Source organism: Solanum stenotomum, chromosome 10 (assembly GCF_019186545.1).
Source record: "Solanum stenotomum isolate F172 chromosome 10, ASM1918654v1, whole genome shotgun sequence".
NCBI lineage: Eukaryota > Viridiplantae > Streptophyta > Magnoliopsida > Solanales > Solanaceae > Solanum > Solanum stenotomum.
This window is the reverse complement of record NC_064291.1, coordinates 52,186,292-52,199,023: the sequence shown is the minus strand read 5'-3', so window position 1 is coordinate 52,199,023 and position 12,732 is coordinate 52,186,292. Positions and strand designations below refer to the sequence as shown.

Here is a 12,732-nt window from a genome sequence, read left to right as displayed (position 1 = left end):
ATAATTTTAGGTTGACATTTGATTTTTGTCCGCGTTAAGAAAATTATCGTATGTAAATATAGATATTCGTCAAAATTTGTGCTCCTCCTTCCTCCATTGTCTCAACTCTCAATCTTTTTTTCTTATGTGTTGTTGAAAATTGAAAACTCATTATTTAGTTATGGTTGATTTCGATAATTGATTTAGCTCAATATACTTGAAAAGTACTTGCATTATTTTGTTTGAATGTGCTTGCATTGTTGATGAACACAAAGTGGGTTAACTGATTTAAACAAATTTAAATCAAGAAGTATGAATGGTCTAGTACTTAAATCGAAAGCATTAATAGAAATAAACATCATATGTTTAGATGCTTAATTGAAACAAGGAAAAAAGGACAAATATACCCCCAAACTATCTTAAATGGTATGCAAATACCCTCTGTCATACTTTTGGGACATTGGTGCTCCTGCCGTCCAAAAATTAGAGCATATATACCCTTTATACTAACGGACATACGCGTGTCATAATCTTATCCACCAATCCAACATTTATTAAATATCGGATCGATGGATAAGATTGTGCCATGTGTCTCTATTTAGTCTTCCGTTAGACTAAAGGGCATATATGCTCTAGTTTTTGGACGGCAAAGGCACCAATGTCCCAAAAGTATGACAAAGAATATCTACATACCATTTACGATAGTTCGGGGGTATATTTGTCCTTTTTCCCTTGAAACAAATCATAATTTGAGTGTTTAAATGAAATTTATCAATGAGTATAACGGAACTTCTAACCGAAGTAGCCCTCACACATTTAGAGCAACAAATTAGCTTAGACTCCAATCACATAACTCAAGCATATATATATCGTTTATGAATTGTGCGCTTATAGCCTCTTCTATATTATTAATAAAAATAATACTAGAAGGAACCAAAAGGAGATGTTTCTTCATTTATTAAAATTAAAATTCAAAATCCAACTTGATTGGCCACTTGCAATTAATTTATATAAAGATTGCAATCGTTTTAGTTATAAACTAGACAGCCAACTTGTCCGTACAAAACAAAGCTAAGAAAATTACCTGCAGCTTCCTTTTTTTTTAAAAAAAAGTCACGTTTGAAATTTTGAATTTTTTTAGAAATATTTATTCCAACTGACATGGGAAAATTATCATACGAAATCGGGGTACAAGTAATCTGGACATCTACTTTCATAAAAATGAAATATATTATATAGTATAAAAAAAACACATAAAATACTCTATACATTTGAATTTCACTCTTTAAAAGACGTACAAAGTTAAAAAGAAGCTAAAAAAGTCTTACCCTTTAAACACATTTTGCTAATTATATTTTACCTAACTAATTACTTGGGTTGAGTGCAATATTAGCTTTCTTAGTAAGCATGAAAAGTCATGATATTATATGCAGTTTGGTGTTGAAATTTAAAACAAATGTGTCTCACACATTTATTTGGATAAAATGTGAGGTTGATTAAGTCTATTAAGAAAATATTGTGTTAAATTGTTGATCAAAGTAACTTCGTAGAAATTATTCTTAATAGACTGATATATAGTGCATAGTTTCTATTTCGTCTTAGATTTTAAAAACAAAATAAAATCATTAACTTCGCAATCAAAATTTTATCTACAATTAAACACTATAATATTATTTGGAATCAAATTAGATCTAATTACAGATTAAAGGGGAAGGACCTCAACCATCTTTATCACAATTTATGTTAGTGTATTAAGAACTTCTAATTTGATTTGAAAGGTAAAGTGTTTTATTTTGTGAAGAAATTGATTTGAAGCGATTATTATGCGGTTTATTCTGAATATTTTTTTTTTATCTTCTTTGAATTTTATATGTATGCATTAGTCAAATCATATCAAAATATCTTACTATATCTCTCTTGTTGGGAAATATTTTGAACTCAACGCATTGAAGTTCATTTCTTCTCATTTGTTAGCCTTTATAATGTAGTTCTAAAGACTTTGAGTGTTTTGTTTAGAGGGAAATTTTGTGGATACAAGTGTCACCATTTCATTGCGTGAACCTCTCCTTTTTAAAGTGAATTTTGTGAAGTTATTTCTCTTGATTTTTTTTAATTTCATGAATTATTTATATCTATCTGCGGAATGTAGGTCAATTGACAAAATCACGTTAAATTATTTATAAGACTCTTTTGATATATATTCTCTTTTGTTATCTGTTTTATTATTTTTCATGATCTGCTTTATTAGCTTCTTCATGATATACACTAAATTATTTCGAATCTAACAACACTTAAAGAATCTCACATCAAAATAGAAAAAGAAATAAAAAGCTATAAAAATTATAACACAAGCTCAAATATACTACACATGCTAAGTTTTGAGCTTTGAAGATAAATTAGTGAGATCTATTACAGAGTTCCTATAAGCATATATATATATATATATANAATAAAAGTAAGACTTACATATAACTCTTTCACCTATAAGCATATATATATATATATATATATATGATTTTGTCCACACTAACAAGTGGAGCAATGTTAAAACTTTTTTTTAAAAATTGCAGCCCCGAGAATTTGTCGAAGACTCGAAAGTCCCTCCAAAATTCATTTGAGAGTCAATATATTTTTTCAGAGTCAAATGATAATATTTTGATTTTAAAAATTATTCTTATGACTCTCGAGAAGTAAAATGTGATAACTATTTTAGAACGGGGAAGTACAATAGATAGAAGTAAAAAACAAAAAGTTCAAAGCTAAATAGTCCCTCAAACATTGCGACCAAAAATGCATGTTTAATTTGTTATTTTTGGCATGTAGAGGCAGTGTTCGTACATTATTTTTTTTTCCATCTTAGGATTTTCTTTTAAATTTTTAATAGTAATACGTAATATAAATTCATGTCAAAGTCATAGAGCAAATACAATTTGGTCTGCATTGTTATATGTGCCATTCTTCAATAATATCAAAACGTTTTTCTGCGACTAAGTAAAAACATTACAAGTAGTCTTATAAATATATAGGAACATTTCAAGATTGGTCAAAAATTTGAATAAAGTTGTTGATGAAATATTAATTCAATATATCTACTAGTTTAAAAAGAGAAACACAATGATGTCTAAATGATATGTATACTATTTTTTTAATTTTGTTATACTTATAATAATAATATACTCAGTGAAATCGTGGGTCTTGAGAGAGTAGAGTGTACACAGATTTTAACACTACCTCATGGAGGTAAAGTGGTTGTTTCCGAAAGATCTTCAGCTCAAGTTATCAAAGTCGGGTAAAAAGAAGAAGAAAATAGTGACATCAGTAACAACAACAAAGTAATGTGATAATCGAAATGCAATAAATAACATATGACAAGAATTACTATAAGCGCACGACTAGTCCTATGACAACCACTAAACTTCCGCACGGCAAGACAACACTCGCTACTCCTACTAGCCTTCTACCATAATACGCGATCTCCACTTCTTTCTATCTAGAATCATGTCCTTGATAATTTATGTCATATCATGTCTAATCATCTCTCCCATGCATGTCTAATTTTGTTGTATTTATATAACAAAAAATTCCGTCTTCTTAAAAAAAACTATAGTACAGTTTTTATTCTTAATCAATTTAGAAAATGATAGAACTGTCTTAATGAATAGAACCGCCATCGTCTTTAAATTATTTTATCTATTTATATGTTGTGTGTGTGGAGGCTTTTTTTAAAAAAAATATACTTAAAGTTAAGATTCATCTGTTTCCCAAATCTTGCAAATTTAGTAACGTACGTTAAAGTTAGAAGCAGATACAAAATATTGTTGTTTATTCGAATGCTCATGTAAGCAAATATAATTAGCAGTTTTATCTTTTATAAAGTTGGATTAATTAATAGAAATAAAAATTGGATAATCATCAGTTTCATGTCGTCACTTGTCAGCTCGACACATGGGGTACTACATGTTCCTAGTGTTACGTTGATGTACCGGAGATTTGTTTTCGTAATTCTTTACTATTTTTTGTTTTATATCTTTTTTATAAAATATTTTTATTATTACACATAAGAAATTATTTTCACGAGGAACATATTAAGAGTAAAATATTTTTGAAACAGATAAAATCGAAATCGATTTATATGAGCTTCCCAAAAGAAAAAATCCAGTAGCGGTTATTTTTGTTCACAAGTTTGTTTGCTTAAGCTTATAGTAACTTATACCTGATCAGTTTTATAATAGATCTTATGCTTATTGTTATTATTTTACGTATAAGATATGATAGTCCGTGTAAAAATTCACAAGGTTTTTTATTTGGACATTATTGTTTAATTTGTATTTGCTTTAAAATTATTTTTTTGCACATTCATCAATTTGGAACAATTCCATACATGTGATCCTTCAGATAAATTATCTAAAATTTCATCCGGTTAAACTTTGATCATATGTGTCTGCACTTTATTAATATTAAATTTGAGAGTTTGCTTAGTCGAGTGAGTCCACTAATTGTTGGCCACAGCCACCTAGTTAGGTCATGACAACCTAATATATTATGTATCGCGTAGGATATATGGATTTCTTTTGTCTCAATCTTTGAAAAATAGTCAATATTACTATTACAAGTGATGAAATCAAAAATTTTATTCACGAGGTTCAAAAAATTAAGATGTAAATGTGTAGATAAGTACGTAAACAATAATGCAGTTGTCAAGTAGTGAGAATCGGACCTTAAACGTTGGAGTACATTTTGAATGTTTGGACTACTCTGAGCTAACCTTTTACATCTTATTTAGGTGATTAAGAATTTATATATGTACATAAATATAGAAAACCTATATATATATATATATATATTATAATTTTTGTCCAAGGAATAGTGAATATTCTTCCCCCTCCTAGATTCGTTCCTGATTATGAAATTTCATTTTTCATAGATGGAACTCGATGATAATGTGTTAGAGTTTCTTTATGTAGCCAAACTATATTGTAGTATACACAAAGACACATATCTATGGACTACTAGAGTCTAGAAGAGGCTCAATTGGTTACTAACACAATTAAAATGTTTTACTTTTGTATGCCTAAATTTGAGAGGATATGGCGTACAAGACCTATCAAAGAAGGAGGTTATTCCTGAAAGTACCATATAACCAATAAGCCATCGTTGATATTGACTATAGAATTTTAGAAGGTTAAGAGAAATCCAAATAATTAAATTTATAAGAACTAAACAATTAATTATAGACACATGTGCTAAATAGTAGTATACTACTTAATTTAATTAACATAACAAGTGGGATAATCTTGTGTTTTTTTAATACAAGAAAATAATGCCCTATGACAAATTCATTTTTGTCTAAAATCAATGAACAATGTCAATTGAGGGTCCAATAAGATATTTGCCTTTTTACTTGTCCAACATTTTGGCTCTCTCTTGACGTGGAATTAAAATGAAGAATATTATACAAGACAAGTTGATGTTATAATTGTTAAGAACTTACAAGTGTAACTTCCTATATTACTATCAATTCGTGTATTGATTAACCTAAAAGATAAAACGTAAGTGGAAAATTTTACTTACAAGTTTCGTGTTTAAGTTTTCTTTGTTCAAGGGAAATATCTTACTTATCTGCAGACAAATAAAAACAAGGTAGTGATGACCTAAATGCCAAGTATCAACATTGAGATTTGATATTTTAAGATGAAAGGGATGAGTTTGAATATTGAAAACTTAACATACATAGAACTCTAAATTTTCAATATCATGTATGTCTCTTGGTTTGAAGAATGTAGCATGTACCCAAACCTTATTTCTATATAGTGAAAATAGGAAGGTTGTGTTAGGATCGAAATAATCAAGTGTCATGTGGAAGCTAGCAAATGTAAATCTCGAAAGACCATGAGTACAAAAACAAATGAGAAATATGTCAAAAGAGACACAAATATTTAACATGGTTCGATCAATCAAACTTATCCACAAAAATAGATGACAAATCCATTAGAGAGTGTACAAAAATATCGAGAGAAAATAATCTCAAACAATTCTTTTAGAATAAAAAAAGGTACACACGTAACACTTGTGTCTCAAAAATCCCCCTTCTATACAAAACTCTAAAAGCCTTTAGGACTATATTGTGATTTGTGAATGTCACCAAGTTAGAAGGATCGTGTATTTATTTATACAGTCATATATTTTTTTCTACACGAAAAAAGACTAGTCATTTTCCTTTTTGAAAAACCATAGATGGAAAGCATTACATACCTAATTCGAAAAGAAAAAAGAATAATAACAACAAAAGAATATGATATTCGAAGTACAAAAAGGCAGTATATAGGAATAAAAATTAAAAATATAAATAATAAGAAACTAGGATAACAATAAATAAAAGAAAAGAACAAATACAATACTTCAAATTGTCACCAAGCCTATCCCATCACTCACCTCCACACCTCCCATAGTATTTATCTCCACCAATCATATCATAATTCTAACGAAACGTAAAAGAAAGAATTTAATGGAAGTCATGGTCCAAATGTCGACTACAAAATAGTGAACTACTGGAAAAATGCGGCTCACAAATAGAAAACTACAACTTTCATTTTAAACATCAATAATTTTATCTTATTAATATTCAAAATTCCTAATTTCCAATTTTCAAATACAACACGTGGTTATTGAAACTCTCTATTTCCCTCTCAAAAACTTAGAACTTTTCTCCATTTAGAAGTTTCAAGGAAAGCTCAAATTCCCAACAAACTATATTTTAATCATTACAAAAATTTAATTTCCCACCCGTGCATGAACCAAATTTCCATATAAATAACGTCATTCACCGCTTTAATCCAGAAAAAAAATAATCTCATAACTTCCTCTGTTTTCTCTTTATTTGCTATATTTGTACTAAATTCTCTTCGATATAAAAAATCATAACCAAAATTCAGAAGTTTATTGAACGATGTATTCGAATTGTGAACTAGAAAATGATTTTTCGATACTCGAATCAATTAGAAGACACTTACTTGAAGATTGGGAAGCTCCATTAACGAGCTCTGAAAACTCAACATCCTCAGAGTTCAGCCGGAGCAACAGCATTGAATCCAATGTGTTTACTAATTCATTTGATTATACACCTGAAATTTTTCATAATGAAGGATTTGGATTTGAATTCGAGACGTCTGATTTTATAATCCCTAATGTCAAATTGGAGTCACAAATGTCAATCGAATCACCTGAAATATGGAATTTACCGGAATTTGTGGCTCCGTTAGAGACGGCGGCGGAGGTGAAAGTGGAATCACCGGTTGCGATGATTTCTACAATGACGAAGCCAAAGGGAAAACATTATAGAGGTGTGAGAGTGAGGCCGTGGGGGAAATTCGCGGCGGAAATTAGAGATCCGGCGAAAAATGGAGCAAGAGTTTGGCTCGGTACATATGAGACGGCGGAGGATGCGGCATTGGCTTACGACAAGGCGGCGTTTCGCATGCGGGGATCACGTGCACTGCTGAATTTTCCGTTGAGGATTAATTCCGGTGAGCCGGAGCCTGTTAGAGTCGTTTCGAAGAGATCGTCAATGTCGCCGGAGCATTGTTCATCGGCGTCGTCGACGAAGAGGAGGAAGAAGGTTACTCAGGGAACCGAACAATAAGTCCTAAAAGTGGGCCCTGTATAGTAATAAAAAATAGAATTATCCGACGGAAATTGTTTGTTTTTTTTTTTAATTATTATTTTGGGTGAAGTAATGAATTTGTTCTTTCTTTAATTTTTTGGCTGTGGTTGATGAAATTAACGATAATCAAATAATTATCGAAAAAATACGCCAGTAATGAAATATTGATATATAAAAAAGAAGAAGTCAAACTTACGTATTCAATCCAACTAGTAGAATTTTATTACAAACCGGATCATAGTGACGGGGTTCACATTTATACGTATATCTAGTGTATTATATCTATGTGTATAAGGTGATGCTTAAGCTTATGTATTTTATAATTTATGAATTTATTAAAACTATCCACTTATATATTAGTCAAAAGATGATCTAATATTAAAACGTTTGAAAGAAAGTACTACTTATTATTCTTTATGTCAGATGGCTTGTTGAAAAATTTAGACTAACATAAATTATTTTGCGTTTCAAACTTCGCCTTCGACCCCATCGCCTTCCCCTCCCCTCTTCCCNTATAATAACAAAAGTTAGTGGTTATCGTCATGCGCGAGTATGCAATTTTTTAAAAAATTTTCTTTATTTTATCAATCTTCCGACTAATGCATTTTTGGTTTGGGACTTTCAAGTTTGGAATCTAGTGTCTAATTTTATTACCAAAGTGAGAAATATGTACTAATCAAGAAAAAAAACTATAGTTGAACATCAAGCACTAAACAAGTACTCCCTCCGTCCAAATTAATTGTTAAACTTTATTTTCTGAAAGTAAATAATTAATTTGGGACGGAGGGATTATTTATTTATATTAAGTGTTTATAGTAAATTATACATGAATGAAATAATTTTAAAATATATATTAATTATTTATAATTAAATACTAAAAATCTATGGACAAATACATGAATGAACTTATTGGCCTTATTAATGTAAAGATTTTATTCCTAAAAATTCAGTAGAAACCACCTATCTATTCTTTATCAAATTTATTACCGTTTTGAATAAACTTTTGACTTTTTTAGAGCTGTTAAATATATACGAGATAAAGGTAATTTAAGGGCGTTGATACTATAAAAGTTACCTTTTACCTAGAATAAAACTTAGAACTTCTGGTGATTATTGTCATGCTAAGACAAATTTTGTCTTACAATTTGAAATTCTAGCTCGTCGTCTAGATTTGACTGTTAAAATCTAGCCAAGAATTTGTGTATTAAAAAAATAATTCAGTTAAATTTGTTATAAGATCAAAGAATATTTGTGTTTCAAGATATGAAAATATAGAGAATTTGGAGTATAGGAATATCAATGTATTGTTTTTGAATTCCCTTTTAAAATTTATAGGTAGCAGAGATAACAAACCAATCAATAGAAAATCTCCACTCAAGCTCTAAAGTATTGTGCTCAATTACGATTTCCTCTCCTCCGTCAAAATATCGTTACGTGTGCTAGCTAATATTTCTCTGCAAGTGATAAGGTCTTGAACGAATATATCTAACGCATCTATTTTTTTTATTCTTTTACTATACATATCTTTGAATGGAACACTCTACCAAAAGAGTCTTCATGGATATTCTTTATTAATTATCACATACTCCACGTATTTACCCAGTATTTTTCCACCTACACAAGCTATTTTTTTTTTTTCAATAAAATTGATTTTTGAATAAAATCACAATTCTCAACTAATGATATGGTATATACATAAAGTCATTAACCATTTTTGAACAACGGTGGAATGTGAATACTCCCAAATCAAGAAATTCGTCACAACTTTTTTGTTTTGTCAATCAAATAAATAGTTCCAACTAATGACTACTTGATGAAAAAAAGATTATAAAAACATAAAAACCTTTTAAAAAGGTGTTAATTTTGTTCCAAATGATGATGTTTGGATTAACGAGTCACGTTCTTGTATATTTTTACTTTATTTTACAAGACTTTTTGTACATTTGAAAATAAAAAATACGTAAACCATTTTTCTTTTTATTACTTCATACAAAATTTTCAAACTTATTACAATTTTCAATTTAGATGATATGACTTTATTTTTAGTTTGATGAATTCATCAGGCAGCATGCAACACCCAAAATAGACCAAAATCAACTTTCAACAGAATGGTTACTTTAAACAAATGATTTCCTTTAGAAAGTTCAGGTTACTCTCTAGTCCATTGTCACTATTATTAATAATTAAACGATCGAGGAGTGCGGCGGAGACGGATACATGATCTCTTTATTCTTAATCAGAGATATAGGGTTCGAGTTTTGATATGAGAAAGTTTTGATAAGAAATATTTTCTTCTTTAATGTGTTTTATGCAACAAGAATGTGAGCGTGAATAAAGTTTCACATTAGGTTATGGAGCAGTGGTGAAACTGTTTCACCTTTAATCAAAGATTTCGATCTGAGCTTGGGTATAGAAAAAATCTTGTTGAGAGTGTCATCTCCGAATGGGCCTGCCAAACCATTATACCAAAAATTCTAAGGGGAGGTTGATTGAGTAAATAAATTATACAATAGAATATAATACAATTTTTCTTAATGAGTAGGGATATCAATTCATACTTGATGAGTATATATTTTCAACAGAAGAATAGGAGTACCATGGAGTATATATTTTCAACAGATAATAGTAGTATCGTTAGTACGTACACACTGCACGTAGATTGAGTAAATATGGGAGGATCCCGTTTAAGAAATAGGTTCATTTGAATTTAATATTTTGATATAGCGTATAAATTGATATGTGAAAAATTATTAAATGTGTAATAAATAGTAGATATAAATCTATATTTGAATTCAACACTAAAAATTTTAAAAAATAAATTCATTTAATTTAAATTCTGAATTATTTATGCCAATAAAAATTGTAATGTAATGGATCCTTTTATTTATCTTTTTCTAGAAGCGTCTTGGTTTGAACCTGAATACAACAAAAATTATGTTAAAAACAATTTCCTTCATATATAAATTTTGCAGAATTCAAATTAATCAACATATTAATTTAAATATAATTGAGAAACCAAAAAGACAAGAAATGTGCAAAAGCATTGGAATGCGCGATACATTTAGGTTAATTAGCTATGTTTATTTCAGGATAATATTAATTTTAATAACATTAACTAACTTAAACCATTTGTATGAAATAATAAATTGAGAGAAGTATTGAAAACACATTTAAATTTAGTGTGAATTATTAATTTTTATTTTTGTTGGCTCCACTTTTTTCTTTCAAAATGCATAATGAGCCATTGAAATTTTTTTAATACCAGCTGCCCCAGCAGCGAGATCCTTTCTTAATTGTAACACCATTAGTGGCGTATAAAATTCAATCTTTCTCTTATATTGAATAATAATTTGCTTCATATACAATTTGTGGTTTGATTTTTTTTTTAATTAAAAATCGAAAATTGTTATTATTGGGAATATAAATTATAATATAACATAAAAAAATTAGTTACCAAAAAAATTGACTATTAATATATTGTAATATTATTACGGAGAAGGAATTTTATAAAAAAGATTTCAAGTTTGACTATTCACCAAAAAAACCGTGATTGGGAAGAAAACAAATGCATAAAATTCTTTTTTTGAAAGATATTGCTGCCGCAGCGATTTAAGAATGATTTTTTAAAAAAAAAATAAAATGAAATCACTGCCCCCGCAGCGAGAAAAGATCAAAGAAAGGATCTCGCTGCCCCATCAACGAGTTGTCCGTTTTGGTATAAAAGAAAATTCAGTGTCCATTTATACATTTTAAAAGAAAAAAGATACCCTTTGGACTTCCAGATTCTCTTAAAACACTCTTTTTAGCTGATTAACTGAACTTAAATACATTTCGATCTCATAAAATGAGTGAAATACATCCCTAATTCAACACTTCTCTTAGCTTTTTATTAAGAGTTTCATGCTCTTATAAGAGTTTGAAACCACTTGTTATGTCATGTAACATATTGAGGGTGTATCTAAGTTTAGTTAATCAAGTAGAGAGGTGTTTTAAAGACTGTCAATAGTTCATAGATGAATTAATAATTTGCGTCAAGTTCAATAATGTTTCAATACTCTCTCTAATGAATATGGATGCCCGATGCTAGCTTGTCAAACCTTTTAAACTATCTTTCTAAGGACCAACAATATATAAAGATGTAAAATTTAAATAAAAAATACTACTATAAATTATAACTTTCTTATAGCACTATAATGAAATAATATTTTTAAAATACTAATCAGAATTTATATTATTTGACTCTTAAATTCTGATTAGCTTGAAACTATTTATCCAAAGACCAACAGTATCTATAGAATTGTATAAAAAGTATTATCATAAATTATTATTTTCTTATATTAATATGATAAAAAAATATACAGTTTAAAATATTATTCAAAATTTATATTATTTAACTCTCGAATTCGGATTAGCTTGAAACCGCACGGGGTGTTTGCCCATCATTTGTAGCGTAGTTGTATAGAGCAGTCAGCAAATATGGCTAAAACTGTTTTTATTAGTCTATCCCTAACTTTGTTGACTATCCAAACCTTTGACTTGACTCACTTAGTCATACATATTGACTTTTCTGAATTACCTTCTTTAAAGCTCAACCATAAAAGGTACTCCCTCCGTCTCTATTTACTTGTCCATATTTCCTTTTTTAGTTGTCCCTATTTAGTTGTCCATTTTGACAAATCAAGAAAGAACAACAAATTTTTTCCTATTATACCCTTATTTACACTTCTTGAAAACTGTAAAAGTGTATGTTGTTTTCCTCCAATTTATTTCACTTGAATTTAAATAAGTGATTGTAATTTTGAAGTGAAAAGTTGTCATAAGGGTAAAATTGTAACTTCACTGTGCTAATCATTGTTGCCTTAATCTGTGTGTCATTTCTAAAGTGGACAACTAAAAAGGGACGGAGGGAGTAGGTTGCAGTCATTTTGTGTTGTCATTTACTTTACTAGGTGGTGGGTTGATGCCTCCGTCAATCGGTTGTAGTCGATAAAGATCGTAAAATATAAGAATATAATAATAGTTATTTAGTTGTAATCTTTGGTTTATTGAAATTTTTATTTCACTGATTATTCTTAATTTAAGATCATAAAATT

The 12,732-nt window shown here is 29.1% G+C and overlaps 1 protein-coding gene across 1 annotated transcript; it reads left to right on the top strand.

Moving 5' to 3' along the window:
• The first annotated feature begins 6,814 nt into the window (after window positions 1-6,814).
• Window positions 6,815-7,715, top strand: LOC125878330 (ethylene-responsive transcription factor 2-like). Its single transcript, XM_049559558.1, has one exon. The coding sequence runs from the start codon at window positions 6,926-6,928 to the stop codon at window positions 7,616-7,618; it is 693 nt and encodes a 230-aa protein (XP_049415515.1). The 5' UTR covers window positions 6,815-6,925; the 3' UTR covers window positions 7,619-7,715.
• The last annotated feature ends 5,017 nt before the right edge of the window (window positions 7,716-12,732 follow it).